The sequence below is a fragment of the Eubalaena glacialis genome, chromosome 7 (genome assembly GCF_028564815.1).
Source record: "Eubalaena glacialis isolate mEubGla1 chromosome 7, mEubGla1.1.hap2.+ XY, whole genome shotgun sequence".
In the NCBI taxonomy this organism is placed as follows: Eukaryota; Metazoa; Chordata; class Mammalia; order Artiodactyla; family Balaenidae; genus Eubalaena; species Eubalaena glacialis.
In genome coordinates this window covers 25,815,737-25,840,661 of record NC_083722.1, presented here as the reverse complement: position 1 = coordinate 25,840,661, position 24,925 = coordinate 25,815,737, and the positions used below count along the sequence as shown (strand labels likewise).

Genomic DNA, 24,925 nt, shown 5'->3' with positions numbered 1-24,925 from the left:
CGGGAGCATCTCTGCCTGAAAACCTTAATAAAATAGAAAAGAAAAATTTTCTCTAGCCTTCTACCTCTGCAGCTAGCTTGTTCATGCAGGTACGTAACACATTTTATCAAGGGCTATGAGCTTGAAGCTAAGAGGCCAGCCTACATCACAGGGCTGCATGCAGCAAGGGATAAGACAAGTACATGAGAGGGTTTGCCGTTATTCAATCACACCCAAATAGTATTATTATTGCTGGTATATTCCAAAGCACCCAACACATAGTAGGTTCTGTGACTGTGTTCCCAAAGAATTACAGCAATTAAAATGTCTGGAAAGTAAGAGTCTTGTATGGATAGAGGAAACATGAGAACTTTCCAGTTAGTAAGCCCTGGGGCAAATAAAAACAGGCTTAACACCTATAAAATAATGAACTCATTATGGGTGATTAGGTGGATGCAAATTGACAAGGTGGATTATGAAAAGTGCTCAGCGTTGGGGATCAGAATCCATGGATTTTACTCAAGGTTCTGCCACAAAATAGCTGTGCGACCTTAATCACTTTAGCTTTTCATGCCTCATGGAAAAGTCAAAGTTTCCATGAAGAAGTCATGTGGTATAACTCAAGATATAAATGCAGGAAACCAAAAGATCAGAGGTCTTGCTGATTTAAAACAAATACAGAGTATTAGACTGACAAGATGCTTTAGCAACCTATTATATGAAAAAAGAAAATTCTTCTTTTGTTAGAAGTACAATTTGGGGGAAAAGTAAAGATGAATGACCCCAAAAGCAGCAACAGGACTTTTTTAGAGCTCTACATTTCTTAACTTTTATTGAAGTATAGCTGATTTACAATATTATGTTAGTTTCAGGTGTACAGCATAGTGATTGCATATTTTTACAGATTATACTCAAGAAGCTCAGAAGAGAAATACCAAAATGTTTACTTGCTGTAAAGCTTCTGATACAGCAGGTCCCAAGGATTCACACTGCTAACAAACTCCCAGCTGCTGCTACTGTTGTTGCTCCAGTAATAATATTTTTTTCAGTAATTCTCAATAATAATATCATTGAGAAGCACTGTGTTAGAAGGACTGAAATTATTCAGCTTTCCCAAAGGCTGCCAGCTGATTAAGGTTGAACAGAGAAGAGTGGGGAGCATTAGTTAGGTAGAAGGATAGATTTCTCTGAGAAAGGCAACTGTGAAACACTTGTATGGGTCGCTGCTGTGAAACTGCCCACTAAAAAATCTTTTAAAATATAACAGATTCTTAACTAAATTGGTTCTGTGCAATCCTATCTGAAAGTAGGGGAATTATTGAGTAGTTTTTAATAATTTATGAGACACACCCCTTTGACAATTTGATGTACACTGTAGACCTACTTTCTACAAAAAAAAAAAAAATACACAATCATATTCTCAAAATGTCTTATCCAATTTCAGGGATACATAGAATCCCCAACTTCCATCCTGGATCTTAAGTAAGAAACCAGTGGAGTGACAAAGGATTAATCACCAAAATACACAAGCAGCTCATGCAGCTCAATATCAAAAAAAACAAACAACCCAATCCAAAAATGGGCAGAAGACCTAAATAGACATTTCTCCAAAGAAGATATACAGATTGTCAACAAACACATGAAAGGATGCTCAACATCACTAATCATTAGAGAAATGCAAATCAAAACTACAATGAGGTATCACCTCACACCAGTCAGAATGGCCATCATCAAAAAAATCTACAAACAATAAATGCTGGAGAGGGTACGGAGAAAAGGGAACCCTCTTGCACTGTTGGTGGGAATGTAAATTGATACAGCCACTATGGAGAACAGTATGGAGGTTCCTTAAAAAACTAAAAATAGAACTACCATATGAGCCAGCAATCCCACTACTGGGAATATACCCTGAAAAAAACCATAATTCAAAAAGAGTCATGTACCACAAAGTTCATTGCAGCACTATTTACAATAGCTAGGACATGGAAGCAACCTAAATGCCCATTGATAGATGAATGGATAAAGAAGATGTGGCACATGTATACAATGGAATATTACTCAGCCATAAAAAGAAACAAAATTGAGTTATTTGTAGTGAGGTGGATGGATCTAGAGTCTGTCATACAGAGTGAAGTAAGTCAGAAAGAGAAAAACAAATACCGTATGCTAACACATATATATGGAATCTAAAAAAAAAAACGGTTCTGACAAACCTAGAGGCAGGACAGGAATAAAGACGCAGACATAGAGAATGGACTTGAGGACACGGGGAGGGGAAAGGGTAAGCTGGGACAAAGTGAGAGAGTGACATGGACATGTATACACTACCAAATGTAAAACAGATAGCTAGTGGGAAGCAGCCACATAGCACAGGGAGATCAGCTTGGTGCTTTGTGACCACCTAGAGGGGTGGGATAGGGAGGGTGGGAGGGAGACGCAAGAGAGAGGGGATATGGGGTATGTGTATACATATGGCTGATTCACTTTGTTGTGCAGCGGAAGCTAACACAACATTGTAGTGCAATTATACTCCAATGAAGATGTTAAAAAAAAAAAAAGAAACCAGTGGAGTTGGATTCCACCAGTTCCTCTACATCTTTATAGACACTGTACTTAAAAGTCTTTTAAAAGACTTTTTTAAATTTGAATTTTATTTCATTTATTTTTTTATACAGCAGGTTCTTATTAGTTATCTATTTTATACATATTAGTGTATATATGTCAATCCCAATCTCCCAATTCTTTTTTAATGAAAGAGGAAAATAAATTATCCATTTCCCTAGAGTAAATGAGCAGCCCTTGCACAATCAATGAGTGTTTGCTGACACCTAGTGACAATGGTAAAAGTTACAGCGCCTCACTCGTTTTCCTCTTCTAAAAATCAAGGAGTTTTGAGAATTCTTTTTCTAAATTTAATCAAATCTTTTAAAATATAATAATTTATTTTATTCCTCTCCTATGAGCTATAAAACTCCCAATAACACAATTTACCTGACCCTGAAACTTCACTGGTTTTTAGTTTGTACTTCTGGTTGAAACTAGATGTCTTGAAATAATAGCAAAGAGTTGATTAATTTAAACAGTGTATATGTGAAAGCCCCCCGCCCCCTCCAAAAAAACTGTAGCAGTATTTGTTAAATATTAGGACCTAGAAATGCGGAGTCGGTTTTATGTTTCCACCATTTCCCAATTCCCGTATTTATTTTTCCATCAAACATTAATTTTGCATGTCCCCTAAGCCAGGACAGTTCTATGCACAGGAGTTAGAACAGAGAAAGAAACAGACAAATTAACTTCAATTTTCTACCATATCCTAAATTTCCTATTGTGGAATCTTAAGTAGAATAGATCTCTCGTCTGTAATGTTCTGCTCATATACATGATGGTAATAGGACACTCAATTTCTAGTATTTTAAGCAAGGATTCTTTCTCCTCTCCCCTCCTTTCCTCCTCCTCTCCTTCCTCCCAATCCCCACCACCACCACCACTCCTCCTCCTCCTCCTTCTGGTCTAAGACAATCCAATGTAAACTGCCATCACAATAGTATTATCCATCATGGAATTTTTGTCCAAGCTCAGAAGTGATGCTTTTATCACTGTAAATCTTTCACCAACATTCAAGTTGCAGACACAGAAATTAGGAATATAACTTAAAGCATTTTACAGAAAACATGAGTACAAATGATTTTTAAATGCACGGGTATAAGATCTATGATTATGCAAACCAAATAACCACCTGGCTTAGCTGCCCCTGTAGTGATAATAGTAATTTCATCCCTGAGACTTTTTTTTCTGAAGCTCAGTGGGTAATGTGTTGTGAGCCCCATCATAGAAATATCAAAGCTTTGCACCTTCCATTCTAAACCCTCCACCCCACAAAGACATGGCTTCCCGTGCCACAATTTACGTGATGGCTACAAAGCTTAAAGCAGTGAGAGATCGTGGTGTTTTACTGAGTAAGGGCTCAGGTAATTATCTGGACTTTACAGAATAAAAGGATAATGTTAATGTTGGCCTTTTTTCCCTATAATAAGATTCAAGACCTGAGCACCCTAATATGCAAGAGCTCTCCAGCAGAATGGTCTAATCCCTTCACTAGGACCTCCAGAAGGCAGACATTTTCAGCAGCCCCACCTCGGAACAAGACAAGATTGTTTTCTCCACGATGCCTAGGCTGTCACTGAAACTAGTATTCACCACTCAGAACTACTTTCTCCATCTTCATATGACTGCCGTCAAGAACATAGGTGATAAATGTTTTGTTGTCATTAATATGACAAAAGCTATTATGACTCATCTTAACAGGTGGTCCCCAATTCTAACTACCATTTTAGATGGGGATCAGTGAATTTTTTTTCCCCAGGAACATATAGAAAAATTTAGAGTCAATACAGCATTAATTATCCAAAAAATGGAGTAAACCAAAGTATGTCCTTTTCATATACACTGTTTAAAAAACGAATATGGCATTTTTCCTGACCATCCAGGGGCAGAACCAAGCAGCTGAAGGCAGACACTGTCGCGTTAGCCAGGACTTGGCAGGGAGCACCACACACGGCAGCTGAGATGTTCTCGGGAGAAAATCCTGCTCCAAACACATGCACAAGCCTTCCACCCAGGCAGCCTTTAAAGACAAAATGACGAGTTCACCATCACAGAGGCAAATCTTTCTGTACTCAGAATTCAAACCCATGCTTTCCTGCTCCCCTTCGTTCTTTCTATGCCCTTCTGAGTCCACACACTGGCCTTAGATTCCCTGTTTTCTCAGTTTCTTCTCACTAAGCTCTGGCCTCCAAAGCCTGGAGCCCTTATTTTGTCAAACCCCAATAATACAACAACCTATAAAACGTGTAAAAATTCTTATGTAGAAAAATAATGCTTATTGATAGTTCTTAAACTTTTTATACAGAAGAGTATAAAGTGAAATAAAAACTTCCCCTACTTATCTCACTCCCCAGAAGTAGCCATGTATAGAATTTCTTGTGAATTCTTCTTGAATTTTCTAAGCACATAGGTTTTTTTATACAAAGGGATCATTCTATACATAATATTCTACAACTTTTTAAAAAAATTAGAAGTGAAGCATAAACATTTTTCCAAGTCTATATATACAGATCTAGCTCATCATTTTAATAGCCACTTAGAATTCCATCATATGATTAGGCCATAATTTACTGAGCAATCTTCCTATTGATTGATAGTTCCATAATTTCTCCTCTTTTGCTGCAATTAAGGATGGTGCAATGAACTATATACACTTATATGAGTAAAACTGGTGCAACTTCTTAGAAGTGGGATTGCTAGGTCAAAGGAAAAGTATATTTTTAATTTTGATGAATACTGCCAAATTTCTTTCCAAAATAATGTTGCCCCAGTTTATACTCCTACCTGCTGTGCAGGAAGAGTGCCTGTCTGATGGGTAAAATCATGTCAGTTCTTAACAGACAACATGTTTTGCTTCAGTCTGAAAATCAATAAAGGAAAATGTCAGCTGAAGTCTCAGCTGTGCAGAGACCTGTAGTCCACACTGAGATAGAGGTCTAGTTTCTCCTGCCTTCAAGGTCAAATCTAGGTGGTACTTACACAGCTACCTGACAAACTTTTTGCTTGGGTGCATTCTTACCCCTCCTCTCTCACCATAAAAGTCATGGATTCTGAGAGAGTTGAAAGGGGATCCAGCCCCAAACCCTTTATCAAATAAGAAAGCTGAGGCTTAAAAAAGTTACCCAGCTAAGATAGTGACAGACTCAGGACCAAACCCCAATCCCCATAGCATCCCGCCCAGCTGAGGCCAGACATATTTGTTCCAAGAAATGGCTTGGTTCGTACTTCATCAGTCTAAGATCCTGCTCCCACAATTACTTCTAAACTTTCTGCATCACTATCGCATTTGAGCTATCTCAAGTGTAGTAAGACATTAAGGGGACAGAAACCCAAACCATCATTGGAAGAAAAGGCAAGGCAAATATCAATACATCTAAAAGGAGAAAAAGTTCAACCAATGCAATCGTACTGTGCAATTGGCTTATTATTGGTGGAGTATGAATTCGTCTGTGAAATAGTACAAAATGATAAAAATTAATCATATTTAATAAGTTTAAAACAATTCAAATTGGCAGACAGGTTTAAAAATACATGAAGGCATTTATGCTCTACTTAAATGATCAAATTATGAGCTCTTACAAATGGTATTACTTAATTTGAAGCACAAATTAAAGCGGGTTAATGTATCAAATTAAAATACAATCAAACACTTAGAGAATATGCACAATCTCCTCGACAAAAAACAAAGCCTCATAAATGGAGCATGACAACGTTTTAGGAGGAAGCTGGGACTGTAAGAGGAAAACCGGCTTCTCTCTCCTTCTGTCATTGAGACTGATGTTGATTTCCTACCTCACAGAGTAGGGACAGGAGCTACTGATCCACTTGTATAAAGAAAGCTCTTCTGCCTCATCTGCCTGACTTACCGAAGTTCTCGGTCACTGCTGTAACGGTCACTCTGGACGTGAACACCAGGATAGATGAGGCCCACCCTCTCAGGCGGTCATAACCTCTGACTTGGTACTCCCCGGCAGGAAGGGATGGGACCACACACTGGAGAAGCGTACGGTTGCCAGAGACACCCACACAGGGGAACATCCCGATAAAAATGTCAACGTTCGCAGCTCCTGAGATCCCGGCCACCAAAAACGTTAAGACGTCATCAGTCTGAGAAACTGAGAGCAATTCGGGGGTGAAGGCGTCGCTGTAACCAATGATGCCCACCTGGTAAGAAAGTCCATCTACCTCTATGTCCAGGGCAACGGAGCCATTCCCTGCAGGAACAGAGCACTGGATGAGCTCAGAGCTGAGGTTCACAGTCAGGCAGGCCTGCTGGCCAACATAGACGAACGTGGAGTTCCGTCCCCTCAGGGCTGCACCCTCCAAGGTCAAGAGGCTTCCACCATGGAGGCTGAAATTCTTGGGGAAATAATGAAACACTTGAGGCAAAATGTGAAAGTGTCTGTAAACGTAACCAGAGCAAGCATACCCATATCTTTTATGAAAAACCGATAGGTAGTGAGGTCCTGGGGCCAAGTCACTGATCCAGCATGCCACGTGGCTTGTATTAAAGAAAGTCACAGTGCAAGGAAGGCGATCATCCACAAACACCATTGGTTCATCAGCCGCGGTACCTAACCTCTGACCCCTAATCAGCACTGTGGCCAGAGACCCACTGATGGTCATGGTCCAGGCGTCCACGATAGGAGTTGTCTCTTCCCACAAGAAAAGAGTGCAATTCCCCTGACAGGCGCTGGGCAGCCCATTGACCAGGACAGTGACATTCAGGTTGAAGGAAGTGCCAGGCAAGGGGTTACCCACCGGGGTAATCCGACAGAGGACCATCTGGTCCCCCAAACTCAAAATCACACAAGTGAAAGGACCTGAAATGTCAACCTGAACTGACCTCCTGCTGGAGTTGAGAGACGAGCCCCTCACCGTGAGTACTGTCCCTCCACAAGTGGACCCAAGTGTTGGGGAAATGGCTGTTATCTGAGGCAACACCACAAATTGCTGGGGCACCGCAGACATGTCAGCAAACCCCATCTGCCTCTGACGTACTTGGAGAGGATAGATGCCCGCCTCCAAACTGTGAAGAGGAAAAGCGCACCCAGACAGGCTTGTGTTGCTACTGGGAGACTGGGTCTCAACATCACAGCTCAAGTTCCCCAGAAGGACCTCTGAGTTGGAGAGATTCTGCCCTTCCACGTAGAGCCTCAGGCTGTGATTTGTGATTTCTCCTCGCGTGGCTGTGACCACCGGGGTTGCTGCCATTTCATATGTGAAGGTGAAGCCCTTCCCCACCAGGCTTGGCAAAGGTTGGTGGGGGAAGGGCTGGCTGCCAGCCCAGACCTCCACAGGGGCTGGGGCACCAGGCGGCAGGGGGGCTGGCGGGGTCTCACACCAGATGTTCATCTCCGTTGAGTTCACAATGTCACAGGACCGATTGCCCACGAGCACCCAAACCAAAGCTGGGTCCCTGCTGAACCCTCTTCCTGAGATGCTGAGGATGGTTCCACCTAAAGCACAAATATTTAGAACAAAACTGAAAAGCTGATATTTCAGAACTAGGAACTCACAGCCCCTGTGTGAGCCCCAGCAAGACTAAGTAAAAGGTGGGGTAAGTGTTAGTGAAAGTATTTCACCTCACCCATCAGTGCTGATGTGTGATCATTTTGGCAGGAGTCAGATGGGCTAAATTTCACATGATAGTAAAACAATATAAATTGTCCTATAAGAGGAATGTTTATAATATTTAAGACAAAATTTCCAAGTATGTTTATAGATCCTAGAAACCACCACCTCCATCAACTTGGACACTAATGAAAAATCAAATTTCTTGAAGTGCTCTTATCATCTGCTATATTATCTAACATGTCAGTCTATATGATTCTACAAATTATTATGTAGAAAGAGGATATGAATATTTCATATACATATGTATACAACATATACATAATGAAAAATCAGATTCTTTAGTCTTCTTGTCATCTGTTGTATTATCTGCCCTAATATTCCATATTTTTCTCTATGTTATTATGTAGTATATATGTATATTGTTCTATATATATTAAACTTACTAATGAAAAATCTAATTTGTTGAAGTCTTCTACTTATCTTCTATATTATTCTATGTAATATTCCAGTATTCCATATATTATGTAGTCATGTGTGTGTGTGTATATGACATATCAAGAACCACTGAAACATTGAAACATGCTTGTAATTTTGCTGCTGTATTCATAGACATTGTCTCACTTTCTAGTTGAGGTACAATCAAATCCCATCTTCAGGACAGGGATGGGGGCAACGTACCCCTTATCATTACCAAATCAGTGGTATAGCCAAGCAGCTTTAAAAAGGATTATACTATGTTCAAAAAGGATAATGTACCTACTATATAGCACAGGGAACTCTACTCAATACTCTGCAATGGCCTATATGGGAAAAGAATCTAAAAAAGAGTGGATATATGTATGTGTATAACTGATTCACTTTGATATACACCTGAAACTAACACAACATTGTAAATCAACTATATCCAATAAAAATTTTTTTAAAAAGGATAATAATGTGTTATTTTATCCACTATCACAATGATTATCACAGGCAAATATATAGCTTTCAGTTTTTTCTGAAAATGAGTAGTTTTCTAGATTTCTCTATTTGTCCTGTCCTAACATCTCCCATATTGGCATTTGTGTTTCTGACTCTGTCTCGTCCTTCAGTTACATCCCTAGAGCAAGCAAAGACATCAAAGACTCATTCCTCTTGCCCTTGCATAAGCAGTATCAAAAAGGCTAACTCAGGAAGCTCTTCTCTTGTTTTCTACTGTTGTTTTTTTAATCAAAATATAGTTTATCTACAATATTGTGTTCATTTCTGATGTACAGCAAAGTGATTCGGTGATATGTACTCGAGATGTGCCACTTTTTAGATGTTTCAGCCTCCTTCCACTAGGAAAAAAGAAAACCAGGCACATCTCCTTTTCGTAAAAATTCTTTAATTTCCTGAACTCACTGGGCTAAGGGATCCTGAGTTTTCACACCTTCCAAAGTACATCACTCAGTTCCCAGGGCAGGGGAAAGCACCCCTCCCTGCAGCCCCTTCTCTGGTCTCACCAGGAACAAACTCTGAATATCCAGGGAGTAGACTTGCTGAATAAATAATACCAGTCAGGTCAAAGCCACTCACCCAGAAGGGACCCACAGCAAGGCTGGATGCTGAAGACTTCTGTGATGTACTGGATGTGAAGATCCACACTATAGAAAATGGGGAGATGGTCATGAAATAACTGAGAGTCAGAAAAAAAGAGAAAAGAAGGCACGAGACAGCCGAGATGTATGTATTGGGGGGAGAAGAAGAAAGAAAGGGGGCTGTGATGGAGAGTGCAGGTGAGGGGCACTGTCCACCAGAGAAGGAAGGAAACGTGAAGAAGAGAAGCTATGTGGGATATTTTCCTGCTCCAATACCAAGTGGGCACATCAGCCTCATAGAGTTTGGCTACTTTCTGGAATGAAGCAAGGGAACTTCTGGAGAAATACTGGGCAGAGGGACTTCAGGGTAAAGAGGACTGAGCATGGCTTGTGCAGTAATTGAAGCCATTTATTCAAAGCCCAAGACACCGTTATTATTAAAGGTCTTAGTGAAATCACAGTCTCTTATTAAGCACAGACTCTTCCTCCTCACATAGAGATGCCCATCCCATCCCATCCCGACCCAACTGAGAGACATGACATCTTAGTTCCAGAAAGTTCTCCTTTCCCCAGCTAGTAAGCCAAAAACTGGTCTTGAGAGTGAACTGTCCTGTAGGGTCTCCAAGATTTGTTCAAATTTTAGGGTTCTCATATGTTTATCCCTTAACTTCAGAAGAAGAAAAAATAAAGACCTAACTCAAAACTAGAATTCCTCAACTGAATCGCTAGACCATCAACAGACTTAAAATGAATGGCAAGGGTCCACCTCACCCTTGTGCGTGAATGTGGACCCCATTGATGGAGACTGAGATTCCGTGGAGCCCAGCAGGCAGCGGGGGCAGCACCACCTCCAGGCCCTGAGCTGCCTGCGCTCGGACTCGAGCTCTGGTGTCCCCAATGTGGACTTGGGCATTCAAATCCGTGTGGTTCATTGGCAGCGCCATTCCAATGGAAAGGGTCTCACCTCCTGTGTTGAAAAGAATCCATTAGCTCCCGTGAAGTGGATTTGTGATCTCAACCGTTTATTCAATTCTAAGATTATCTTTCGAGATTAAACACGTAGTTAGCCCTGTGCATAATACTCTGATTAAGAGTTTTAATGCTGGGAATTCCCTGGCGGTCCAATTGTTAGGACTTGGTGCCTTCACTGCTGGAACCAGGTTTGATCGTTGGTCAGGGAACTAAGATCCTGCAAACCATGCACCGTGGCCAAAACAAATAAAAATAATTTGAAAAAGCTTTTAATGCCAACCTAATTTTTATCATGAAACTTACAACTCTTTTAATAGAGCTACAGCCTATAACTTCAAGGGCATAGAAAGAAAAATTGTCAGGACAATTGTACACAAGAGGCATTAATTCATCTCCATGCAAAGGCAAATCAAGTAGTTATGATGGTCTTCATAACCAGAAAATAACACCCCATGTCCTTTTTTTAGCCTCTACTTTTCTGAAGGTAAAATTCTAAAGCTCTGTCTTGATTATGCACCGAGCCCCGTAGCAATGCTATATATGAGCGCAATCATTCGCAGTTACAGAGCCCTTTCACCCACATTATCCCATTTGACCCTCACACTGTCCTGATAACATATGCAGGGCAGTTAGCAGGACTGGCATTTTGCTTTTGAGGAAACTAAGGCTCAGTAGCCCAGGTCTCAGAGCTGATTAATGGAAATGTGAGGGCCTGAGCGCAGTCTTGTATCTCAATACCTTTTTAGTTTATTAGCAATTCTGCTAAAATGCCATGTATACTACGGACACTTCATTTTATCTCACATATTTATTGAGTATCAAGAGGAACAGATATGGCTATCAGATGTTAAATGAAGTTTTGCAGGGTATGTAAAGCAGATAGGCTCTAAAAGGTTATAGAAAATCTGCTTATTGAGGCTATATTTAAAACAATTAGGCTATATTTAAAACAATTAGGCTATATTTAAAACAATTATAGAAAATCTGCTTATTGAGGCTATATTTAAAACAATTAGGTGCGTAAGAATTTGAATTTGGCATTGGCGGACTTTTCAGCTAATGGATCCCAGCCTGCTGTGAAGAAGGAAACCACATGGGGCCAATGTAGAGAGGCCATCTTTGGCCCATTTATACAACACCCAGTATCTGGCAGAATGATGGTGCTCACTTCAATAAAGCATTTATTGAGTGCTTACTCTGTGTTAGTTCCTGGGCTAGGTACTTTTACCTATTGATACTTTATCTCCATTTTTCCCAGTAACCTTGAAAGATTTATTCCTACCTAACAGCTGGAGAAACTAAAGATAAAGGAAGTTAAGTATTGTGCCCAAGGAGTGATTGAGTTGGAATTCATTCAGATCGGGCGCTGACGGCAAAAACCACACTAATGGTCCCTCACATCAAATCCTTCCTCCTCCTTCCCTGTCCCTCTTCTTTTTTCTTTGATTTCATCTTGGCTCTACTGTCATCATCAGCATCAGCATCTCCTGGATGGAGATATGTAGCCCTCCAACTTTCAAAAGAAACTTTCCCAATAGGGCACCACTCACTGTGGGTTTTATAACAAGTTCTTCTTTATTCTGCCTGTAGAAAGATCTCATTGCAAGTGTAAATCCTGCAAATAATGCATCATGTTGTATATATCAATAACATGAACTCCTTGGGCTCTTGGTCAATTGTCAAGCTAATCTGAGATGCCTTTGAGGCACTGATGCAATGTATTTATTCTTTTCATTATAGGTGGGAAATTTTATTAAAAGCCAAAATCACTGAAATCTGAATAGAACACGGAGCTCCCTCCTCCCTTTTCTACTTCGTTGGGAAGAATCCATACCACTAAGGAATTTTACATACTTTGGTCGCTTCAGGCAGCAAATTCTTCTTCTGCACTATCTGAGCTGAATAATATTGAGAAGCTAAAGGACACCTCCCTTTATGTACTCTTGAGCAATGGAAAATGAAAATAGTACCAGAAAAATTGAGTCCAGGTTGTTTCTTTAGGAAATTTGATGGTCTTGTATAATAAACCCTTAGACATGTCTGCCATAAACTCTGTCAACTGGCATCCAATTAACCAGAACACAGTGCTACCTGCTACTTTTCCAAATCTATATGTTATGACATGATAATAAATTGTCAAAATTCCATCCTGTCATATCACCTGAATCATCAAAGAAAGATTAAATCATTTCATGTAGGGATGCCAAAGAATCCACTCTCTATATATATGTTTCTCAAGGAACAAGTTAATCAGAATATACTATTTTCTAATCATATCAAATAACTGCTATAAAAGGACCTGCTGCCCCATATGTTATTTTACAATAAACTGTAAGTGGCTGCGTGCTTGGAATCTGTAACCAGACTGCCTGAGTTCAAATCTCCACTCTGGTACTTACTACCCGGTAACATCTTAGACATGTAACTTATTCTCTCTGTTCCTTAGTTTCCTAATCTGTAAACTGAGGCTAATAATTCTATAAATTAATGACAAAGATTAATGTCTACTATATGTCTGTGCTATTATTATTGGCACATAGTACGTACAAAATACATATTTACTGAATTTTTAACTTCGAATTCCCATGTCATTTTCAGGATAGAAATGGTCCCAATTTTACAGAGAGAAAAATAGATAATAAGGAGATTTATTCAATGATGGCTAAGAGGAGAAAATCAGTCTCCAGGTTTTCAGAAAAATAACTTCCATCCAAAATATAATACTATCTTCAATAAAATTAATAGGCCATTGTTTGCCTTTTTATACAATCAGTGCTCTAAGATGAAACGATCCTGCAGGATCAGGTATTTTACCAGCTATGTTGCTTCTGTTTCTGCTGAGAGACACGATTACTGGATTTAAAGAGGAGACGTAAGTAAATGCCTTGGGAAGAACCACAGAATGGTCCCCTCTGATCACAGTCACATTCACTGTAGGTCCATCTTCCCCCTGAAAAATTAATTTTTAAAATCAAAACTCTGGGAACTCCCCTGGTAGTCCAGTGGTAAAGAATCCACCTTCCAATGCAGGGGACGCGGGTTCGGTCCCTGGTCGGGGAACTAAGATCCCACATGCCGCGGCACAACTAAGCCCTCGCGCCACAACTATTGAGCTCTCGCACCTCAACAAGAGAGCCCGTGTGCTGCAAACTACAGAGCCCACTCGCCCTGGAGCCCTTGCACCACAACTAAAGAGAGAACACCCACATGCCACAACTAGAGAGAAGCCCGGGCGCCACAACGAAGAGACCACACGCCATAACAAAAGATCCCACATGCCTCAACGAAGATCCCACGTGCCACGACTAAGACCCGACACAGCCAAAAAATAAGGAAAATAAATAAATAAATATTTTTTAAAAAATAAAATAAAAACTCTGTAAATAAGACTGAGTTGAGCAAAGTCCATACAGAATTAGTTTAAAGGGTTAATTTCAAGAAAATTGTTTTGAAAGAATATATTTGCTACTTTGAAGTCTCTCTCTGTGTCTCTCTCTGTCTCTGTCTCTCTCACATGCACACACACACAGAGTGACAAGTGCTTAGAATAGGCAAGTGCAGCGTCCAACAGATTAAAGAGTAAAGAAGAATGATTTGCAATTAACACACCAATTGGTTCTGCAAAAAAAACACAATTTCAAATAAACATCTATATCTAGCTAAACTATCCATCAAGTGTGAGAGTACTTTGAGACATTTAAGTACTCAGAAAACTTCCCTCCCATATTTTCTTTCTTGGGATATTTCTTAAGGCTATTATCTTATAAAATAAGCAATAACCAAAAAAAGAGAAAAAAAAACTCCAAGAAACAGTGAAGCTACTCAGGAGAGCAGTCAAGGGAAATACTAGGATGAAACCTATAGAATAAATCTAGAAAACACCAAGTTAGATTGAAGTAGAAGAAGAGGGAGCTTCAAGAAAAAAGAGCAACTGATATAATGAAATTTTTTTAAAGATAGAGGATTTTTATAATAAGGAAGACATGTAAAAAAAAAAACTCTAGGGACTTCCCTGCTGGCGCAGTGGTTAAGAATCTGCCTGCCAATGCAGGGGACACGAGTTCGAGCCCTGGTCCAGGAAGATCCCAAATGCCGTGGAGCAACTAAGCCCGTATGCCACAACTACTGAGCCTGCGCTCTAGAGCCCGAGAGCCACAACTACTGAGCCCGTGTGCCACAACTACTAAGGCCCACGCACCTAGAGCCCGTGCTCTGCAACAAGAGAAGCCACCACAATGAGAAGCCCACATACCACAACGAAGAGTAGCCCCCGCTCACCACAACTAAAGAAAGCCCACGCACAGCAACGAAGACCCAACGCAGCCAAAAACAAACAAATAAATAAATAAATGTATAAAGTAAAAAAAAAAACTCTAAGAAAAAGACAAACTATAAAAAATATATATTGCCTGATTCTGTCAGTATCATTCAAATAATTTAATAATGTAAATATGGTTTATTGATTTAACCAACAAATGACACTGTAACTATATTCAAAGGAATTTAAAGTGGTTGTTTCAGAAAGGGGGACTGAAGAATGGGGAAGTGGGTACGAGAGAGTATGATTGTCTTACTATCTTCTTTTGAACTTTGCATGTATTGCTTTGTTCAATTAAAAGTTGGCTTTCCTAATTTTTATTCTCTCTAGTAAAAGAAATTCAAACAGTACAAATTTTACCCATTAAAATGGTAAATATATGCTAAAGTGCTGATACTCAATTTTGGCCAAGGCAACAGAAATCAGACACCCACACAGTGATGGTGAGAGTATTAATTTAAAAAGAGTTTCAGACAACTGGATATCCATGTCAAAAGCTTTACATCTCTGTGCTGTTATTGTTGGCACATAGTAAGTACACAGTAAATATAGGAAATAGGAAATTTTGGAAATTATCTAAATGTCCAATAATGGGAAGTATACAAATTACAACACAAACATATTAGAATTGCATGCAGTTTATATATAAAAGCTAACATTTCATAATATTTGAATAACTGGATGAGATAAAAATATGGGACCAGAGATCAAAGATTATTCTGAACCCTCTCTTCTTCCAGAGATCTTTATTGTTCAGCAGACAGCCTTCTTTGGGGGTCATGGATGTGCTAGGAATCTTGATGGCACTGAAGTGAACTCTGAATAGGAAGTTCAATTTCAGTTGTGAGCATGACTCTCATCCACAGCACCAGGGAAGGGTCTGGACCAAAAACTCTTATGCCATCTATGGGAGAGCACCGGCTGAAGAGGGATGGGAAAGCTAAGGGACTTGTTTCTAAGAAACAAGGGAAGCAGTAGGGACTAACTAGGAAGCTATTTCATAGGAACCAGACATTCTAGAGGATTCCAAGTTCCACCAGTCCCATCCATGCCAGAAAACAAAATTGCTAATGAAAACTAAGTTATTTGTTTACTTGAGAAAGAAGCAAGATTCTAAGATCTATGTCTTGCAAACCAACACTCAGAATGTGCACTAGGTAAATATATTTACTCTGTGGCACTAATACTCATTATGAGTATGGACTGGGACTGCCTGGTTGTCTTCTTTTAAAAGAAATTAACTGATGCTAATTACAAGCCCCATTGGCGGGGTCAGCTTCCCAATTCATAACAGAAGTGTTTCCATGTAAGCAACATAAGCATGCTCTCATGATGAAAACGTCACGTCAGTTAACTTAGTTCTAAGAAACGATTCACTGAGAACCTTACACTACACATTAACAATGGTCACTCACTCAGAGAGGAGATGCCAAAAGATTCCACTTACCTTGGGTGGAACTTTGCATTGAATTCTTCGTGAATCGCTTGTGGTGACATTAATGGCACAAAACTGGGATCCAAATAAAACCAGGCTAACATCTTCCAAACTAGAGCCGCGGATGGTGGCCCAGAGCCCTCCTGTACAAAAGCAGCATTTTCAGATAGGACACACAGCCATACAGATAGACAACAATTAATTATCCACAAGAGAAATAAATGAAATCAAAATATGAAACTCCTTAGTCAAAACACAAGGCATGTTCAAACTGCAGAAAAAGACTCAAGTTAAAAATATAAACTGCTAAATAAGATGGGAGATACTGAAGGGCAGAGAGAAGGAGATATTGAAGACTAAAACATAGAGATAAAACACAGCCATGGAACAGAGAAGTAAAGTATCAACAGATGGTCTGTGGAAACTGCTTCTGCTCTAGATTTTTGAACATTGTCCCTGCCAATTCTATAAAACACACTCTTTTCCCAAGAAACCAGTATAAGAGAGCAAGTATAAGACAGTAGATAGAGCAGGGGGCCCAGAGTCAGTGCTATAGACTGCTCTATCACTTAGAGCAGATCATCTGCATTATTGTCCCTGAGTTCACTGGTCCTCATCTCCCTTATCTTTTTTTTTTGTTTTTTTTTTGGCCACGCCACTCGGCTTGCAGGATCTTAGTTCCGTGACCAGGGATTGAATCCGGCCCTCAGCAGTGAGAGCTCAGAGTCCTAACCACCGGACCACCAGGGAATTCCTACTCCCTCATCTTTAAATGACAGCCTTAACCCTTCCAGCTTTGTGATTCGATACCACACAGACTACGTTCTGGTCGCCATGATGACACAGAAGTGACTGTCATTGTCACCAAGTGCCACCAGGATTTCTGTACTGACCACTGAGGAGGAGCAACCACAGAAACCCCCATCTCCACACCACAAACGTAAGAGGAGGAATGGCACCAACCGCATTGAAATCACGGCACACAATACCATTTGGAGGAGCAGCCCTTGATCCAGCTGATGGACAGGAAGCCCACTTATTGTTGATGAGCAACGATTCTGGTCTGCCATCTTTCCAGAAAGGGATATAAGAGAGGCATTGAAGCCACCAAATAGAGACACATATCCCATGCCAGTGGGGAGAGGCCACAGAAGCAAGGTTGTCATTCTCAAATGTGTCAGGGTGAGAAAGGAAACTTATACAACCTGATGAAACTCTTGCAGGAGCATGTGACTAAATGGAATATTACCCTGAAGTTACATATACAAACATGCCCTTAAGATTCAGGACAAGACTACAATAAACTTCTAAGTTAAAGAGTAACATTGAAGAAGAGCCAACATACAGTAGCAACATAAAAGATACAATATCTGGAAACAATCTTGACAAGAACAATTCAAGAGTATGAAGAAATGTGAAGAAAGCTTTGAAATGCTGCTGACAAACCTAACAGATGGGTTAAAACTTAAATAAGAAAACTAAAGTAAATGTACGGAAAGAGTGAACATTGTAAGGTGGCATATCTTTCTTTTTTCTTTTTTGAATTTTATTTATTTTTTATACAGCAGGTTCTTATTAGTTATCTATTTTATACATATTAGTGTATACATGTCAATCCCAATCTCCCGATTCATCACACCACCACCACCACACCACCCCCACCTGCCACTTTCCCTCCTTGGTGCCCATATGCTTGTTCTCTACATCTGTGTCTCTATTTCTGCCCTGCAAACTGGTTCATCTGTACCATTTTTTAGGTTCCACATATATGCGTTAATATACGATATTTGTTTTTCTCTTTCTGACTTACTTCACTCTGTATGACACTCTCTGGATCCATCCATGTCTCTATAAATTTCGTTCCTTTTTATGGCTGAGTAATATTCCATTGTATATATGTACCACATCTTTTTCATCCATTCGTCTGTCGATGGGCATTTAGGTTGCTTCCATGACCTGGCTATTGTAAATAGCGCTGCAATTAACACTGGGGTGCATATGTCTTTCTGAATTATCGCTTTCTCTGGGTATATGCCCAGTAGTGGGGTTGCTGGGTCATATGGTAGTTCTATTTTTAGTTTTTTAAGGAACCTCCATGCTGTTCTCCATAGTGGCTTATCAATTTACATTCCCACCAACAGTGCAAGAGGGTTCCCTTTTCTCCACACCCTCTCCAGCATTTCTTGTTTGTAGATTTTCTGATGATGCCCTTTCTAACTGGTGTGAGGTGATACCTCATTGTAGCTTTGATTTGCATTTCTCTAATAATTAGTGATGTTGAGCAGCTTGTCATGGGCTTCTTGGCCATCTGTATGTCTTCTTTGTAGAAATGTCTATTTAGGTCTTCTGCTCATTTTTTGATTGGGTTGTTTGTTTTTTTACTATTGAGCTGCATAAGCTGTTTACATATTTTGGAGATTAATCCTTTGTCCATTGATTTGTTTGCAAATATTTTCTCCCATTCTGAGGGTTGTCTTTTCATCTTGTTTGTAGTTTCCTTTGTTTTGCAAAAGCTTTTAAGTTTCATTAGGTGCCACTTGTTTATTTTTGTTTTTATTTCCATTACTCTAGGAAGTGGATCAAAAAAAGATCTTGCTGTGATTTATGTCAAAGAGTGTTCTTCCTATGTTTTCCTCTGAGAGTTTTATAGTGTCCGGTCTTACATTTAGGTCTCTAATCCATTTTGAGTTTATTTTTGTGTATGGTGTTAGGGAGTGTTCTAATTTCATTCTTTTACATGTAGCTGTCCAGTTTTCCCAGCACCACTTATTGAAGAGCCTGTCTTTTCTCCATTGTATATACTAGCCTCCTTTGTCATAGATTAGTTGACCATAGGTGCGTGGGTTTCTCTCTGGGCTTTCTATCCTGTTCCATTGATCTATATTTGTTTTTGTGCCAGTACCATACTGTCTTGATTACTGTAGCTTTGTAGTATAGTCTGAAGTCAGGGAGTCTGATTCCTCCAGCTCCATTTTTTTCCCTCAAGACTGCTTTGGCTATTTGGGGTCTTTTGTGTCTCCATACAAATTTTAAGATTTTTTTGTTCTAGTTCTGTAAAAAATGCCACTGGTAATTTGATAAGGATTGCACTGAATCTGTAGACTGCTTTGGGTAGTACTGTCATTTTCACAATATTGCTTCTTCCAATCCAAGAACATGGTATATCTCTCCATCTGTTTGTGTCATCTTTGATTTCTTTCATCAGTGTCTTATAGTTTTCTGAGTACAGGTCTTTTGTCTCCTTAGGTACGTTTATTCCTAGGTATTTTATTCTTTTTGTTGCAATGGTAAATGGGATTGCTTCCTTAATTTCTCTTTCTGATCTTTTGTTGTTAGTGTATAGGAATGCAAGAGATTTCTGTGCATTAATTTTGTATCCTGCAACTTTACCAAATTCATTGATTAGCTCTAGTAGTTTTCTGGTGGCATTTTTAGGATTCTCTATGTATAGTGTCATGTCATCTGCAAACAGTGACAGTTTTACTTCTTTTCCAATTTGTATTCCTTTTATTTCTTTTTCTTCTCTGATTGCCGTGGCTAGGACTTCCAAAACTATGTTGAATAATAGTTGTGAGAGTGGACATCCTTGTCTTGTTCCTGATCTTAGAGGAAATACTTTCAGTTTTTCACCATTGAGAATGATGTTTGCTGTGGGTTTGTCGTATATGGCCTTTATTATGTTGAGGTAGTTTCCCTCTATGCCCACTTTCCGGAGAGTTTTTATCATAAATGGGTGTTGAATTTTGTCAAAAGCTTTTTCTGCATCTATTGAGATGATCATATGGTTTTTATTCTTCAGATTGTTAATATGGTGTATCACATTCATTGATTTGCATATATTGAAGAATCCTTGCATCCTTGGGATAAATCCCACTTGATCATGGTGTATGATCCTTTTAATGTGTTGTTGGATTCTGTTTGCTAGTATTTTGTTGAGGATTTTTGCATCTATACTCATCAGTGATATTGGTCTGTAATTTTTTTTGTAGAATCTTTGTCTGATTTTGGTATCAGGGTGATGAGTTAGAATGAGTTTGGGAGTGTTCCTTCCTCTGCAATTTTTTGGAAGAGTTTGAGAAGGATGGGTGTTAGCTCTTCTCTAAATGTTTGATAGAATTCACCTGTGAAGCCATCTGGTCCTGGACTTTTGTTTGTTGGAAGGTTTTTAATCACAGTTTCAACTTCATTACTTGTGGTTGGTCTGTTCATATTTTCTATTTCTTCCTGGTTCAGTCTTGGAAGGTTATACCTTTCGAAGAATTTGTCCATTTCTTCCAGGTTGTCTATTTTATTGGCATAGAGTTGCTCGTAGTAGTCTCTTACGATGCTTTGTATTTCTGCGGTGTCCATTGTAACTTCTTTTTCATTTCTAATTTTATTGATTTGAGTCCTCTCCCTCTGTCTCTTGATGAGTCTGGCTAAAGGTTTGTCAATTTTGTTTATCTTCTCAAAGAACCAGCTTTTAGTTTTATTGATCTTTGCTATTGTTTTCTTTGTTTCTATTTCACTGATTTCTTCTCTGATCTTTATGATTTCTTTCCTTCTACTAACTTTGGGTTTTGTTTGTTCTTCTTTCTCTAGTTCCTTTAGGTGTAAGGTTAGATTGTTTATTTGAGATTTTTCTTGTTTCTTGAGGTAGGCTTGTATTGCTATAAACTTCCCTCTTAGAACTGTTTTTGCTGCATCCCATAGGTTTTTGGATCGTCGTGTTTTTGTTGTAATTTGTCTCTAGGTATTTTTTGGTTTCCTCTTTGATTCCTTCAGTGATCTCTTGGTTATTTAGTAACGTATTGTTTAGCCTCCATGTGTTTCTGTTTTTTACGTTTTTTTCCCCGTAATTGATTTCTAATCTCATAGCGTTGTGGTCGGAAAAGATCCTTGATATGATTTCAATTTTCTTAAATTTACCAAGGCTTGATTTGTGACCCAAGATGTGATCTATCCTGGAGAATGTTCTGTGTTGCACTTGAGAAGAAAGTGTAATCTTCTGTTTTTAGATAGAATGTCCTATAAATATCAATTAAATCTATCTGGTCTATTGTGTCATTTAAAGCTTGTGTTTCCTTATTAATTTTCTGTCTGGATGATCTGTCCATTGGTGTAAGTGAGGTGTTAAAGTCCCCCACTATTATTGTGTTACTGTCGATTTCCTCTTTTACAGCTGTTAGCAGTTGCCTTATGTATTGAGGTGCTCCTATGTTGGGTGCATATATATTTATAATTGTTATATCTTCTTCTTGGATTGATCCCTTGATCATTATGTAGTGTCCTTCCTTGTCTCCTGTAACATTCTTTAAGTCTATTTTATCTGATATGAGTATTGCTGCTCCAGCTTTCTTTTGATTTCCATTTGCATGGAATATTTTTCTATCCCCTCACTTTCAGTCTGTCTGTGTCTCTAGGTCTGAAGTGGGTCTCTTGTAGACAGCATATATATGGGTCCTGTTTCTGTATCCATTCAGCAAGCCTGTGTCTTTTGTTTGGAGCATTTAATGCATTCATGTTTAAGGTAATTATCGATATGTATGCTCCTATTACCATTTTCTTAATTGTTATGGGTTTGTTTTTATAGGTCCTTTTCTTCTCTTGTGTTTCCCCCTTAGAGAAGTTCCTTTAGCATTTGTTGTAGAGCTGGTTTGGTGATGCTGAATTCTCTTAGCTTTTGCTTGTCTGTAAAGCTTTTGATTTCTCTGTCGAATCTGAATGAGATCCTTGCCGCGTGGAGTAATCTTGGTTGTAGGTTCTTCCCTTTCATCACTTTACATATATCGTGCCACTCCCTTCTGGCTTGCAGAGTTTCTGCTGAGAAATCAGCTGTTAACCTTATGGGAGTTCCCTTGTATGTTATTTGTCATTTTTCCCTTGCTGCTTTCGATAATTTTTCTTTGTCTTTTATTTTTGCCAATTTGATTACTATGTGCCTTGGCGTGTTTCTCCTTGGGTTTATCCTGCCTGGGACTCGCTGTGCTTCCTGGACTTGGGTGGCTATTTCCTTTCCCATGTTAGGGAAGTTTTCGACTATAATCTCTTCAAATATTTTCTCGGGTCCTTTCTCTCTTCTCCTTCTGAGACCCCTATAATATGAATGTTGTTGTGTTTAATGCTGTCCCAGAGGTCTCTTAGGCTGTCTTCATTTCTTTTCATTCTTTTTTCTTTATTCTGTTCCATGGCAGTGAATTCCACCATTCTGTCTTCCAGGTCACTTATCCGTTCTTCTGCCTCAGTTACTCTGCTATTGATTCCTTCTAGTGTATTTTTCATTTCAGTTATTGTATTGTTCATCTCTGTTTGTTTGTTCTTTAATTCTTCTAGGTGTTTGTTCTTTAATTCTTCTAGATCTTTGTTAAACATTTCTTGCATCTTCTCGATCTTTGCCTCCATTCTTTTTCCGAGGTCCTGGATCATCTTCACTATCATTATTCTGAATTCTTTTTCTGGAAGGCTGCCTATCTCCACTTCATTTAGTTGTTTTTATGGGGTTTTATCTTGTTCCTTCATCTGGTACAAAGTCCTCTGCCTTTTCATTTTGTCTATCTTTCTGTGAATGTGGTTTTTCCTTCCACAGGCTGCAGAATTGTAGTTCTTCTTGCTACTGCTGTCTGCCCTCTGGTGGATGAGGCTACCTAAGAGGCTTGTGGCATATCTTTCTACGTTAAACTAAAGCATCAATACAATCATGATAAAAATACAAAAAAGATTTTTAATTTAAATTAGACAAGCTGATTTTAAAAATCAATGAAAAATAAACAACAATAGCCAGAAAACAAAATTTCAAAAATAAGAGTGAAGGGGTCTCCTGCCAGACATTAAAATACCTTATAAAACAGCTATAATTGGGGAGATCAGGCGGCAGAGTAGGATGATGCAGAGCTCACCTCCCCCAACAAACACATCAAAATACATCTACATGTGGAGCACCTCTCACTGCAAACAACCTGGAGGCTGGCAGAAAGGTTCTTCTACAACCAAGGCTGTAAGAAAATCCTCACCGAGTTGGGTGGGAAGGGAGGAGAAGCAATCAGCTCAGGACCCACACCCCTAGCAGGGGACACAGAAGAAAAGGGGGATATCTCAGGCTCGGGGACCCTCCCTGGGGAGTGAGGGGTTTGAGCCACATATTGGGCACCCCAACCCTAGGGCTCAACACCAGGAAGATGAGTCCTGAATTGTGTCAACCTCAAAATTCGTATGTTGTAGTCCTGGCCACTTGTACCTCAGAATATGACCTTATTTGGGAATAGGGTCATTGCAGATGTAGTTAGCTAAGATAAGACAAGGTCATATTGGAGTAGGGTGGGTCCTTAATTCAATATGACTAGTGTCCTTATAATAAGGGAAAATTTGGGCACAGAAAAGACACGGAGAGAACACCATGTGAAGATAAGGGCAGAGATCAGGGTGATGCTTTTACATCCCAAGGAATGCCAAAGATTGCCAGCAGACTACCAGAATCTTGGGGAGAGGCATGAAACAAATTCTTTCTCACAGGTTGTTGCAGAAGGAATCACCTCCACTGACATCTTGATACCAGACTTATAGCCTCCAGAATTGTGAGACAATAAATTTCTGTTATTTAAGCCATCTAGTTTGCGGTACCTCGTTAAGCAGCCCTAGAAAACTAATACAGACCCCTAACCCACACCATATACGAAAATTAAAAATGAATTATACATCTAAATGCAAGAGCTAAAGCTATAAAACTGTTAGAAGAAAGTATAGGCATATATATTGTGACATTGGATTAGGCAATCGTTTCTTAGACAGGACACCAAGGCACAAGCAACAACAATAAAATGATAAATATATATTTCTAAGAGATATTGCCCTAGTCCAACCCAACACTCTCTCTCCCCTGGATGGCTTCAGTAGCCTCCATCCTTGCCTCCCTACAGTATATCCTCACACAGCAGCCTAAGTCAGATCATGTTGCTTTTGCACTTAAAATTTTCCAATGGCACCTGTCTCACTCAGAATTTAAGCCAACATCCTTTCAGACTTCCCTGGCAGTCCAGTGGTTAGGGCTCCAAGCTTCCACTGCAGGGGGCGCAGGTTGAATCCCTGGTCAGGGAACTAAGATCCCACATGCCACATGGCATGGCCAAAAAAAACCCAACAATAACAAAAACAAACAAAAAAAAACCCCAACATCCTTTCATAGCCTCTAAAGCCATATGATCTGCTCCCAGTCATCTCCTACCACTTCCCTCACTCAATTTATTCCAGCCACAGCAACCTCCTTGGTTGGAACAAGCTGAGCTCATTCTGACTTAAGATTTTATCATTTGGTGTTCCCTCAGCGTAGAATCTCCTCCAAGATTTCCCCAGGACTCATTCCTTCACTTCCTCCCTGTCTCCATCCTCCAGTGACATCCTTGTCATTTCTCCAATGCCAGTGACTATCCTATCACAACCACCACTCCCTCTGTCACTATTCGCCTGCTAGATTTTTCTCTTACACACTTACCTCCAGGACAGCAGGGA

The 24,925-nt window shown here is 39.6% G+C and overlaps 1 protein-coding gene across 8 annotated transcripts in view; it reads right to left on the bottom strand.

Moving 5' to 3' along the window:
* PKHD1 (PKHD1 ciliary IPT domain containing fibrocystin/polyductin) overlaps positions 1-24,925 on the bottom strand; it is a 446,865-nt gene that overhangs the window by 372,942 nt on the left and 48,998 nt on the right. For all 8 annotated transcript variants that reach the window (XM_061196096.1, XM_061196099.1, XM_061196100.1 and 5 more), the window contains 6 exons: positions 16,457-16,587; positions 13,506-13,641; positions 10,491-10,686; positions 9,718-9,785; positions 6,450-8,042; positions 4,460-4,603 (listed from right to left, as the gene is read on the bottom strand). In XM_061196096.1, the coding sequence (XP_061052079.1) occupies positions 4,460-4,603; positions 6,450-8,042; positions 9,718-9,785; positions 10,491-10,686; positions 13,506-13,641; positions 16,457-16,587 (2,268 nt within the window). The remainder of the gene's footprint in view (positions 1-4,459; positions 4,604-6,449; positions 8,043-9,717; positions 9,786-10,490; positions 10,687-13,505; positions 13,642-16,456; positions 16,588-24,925) is intronic.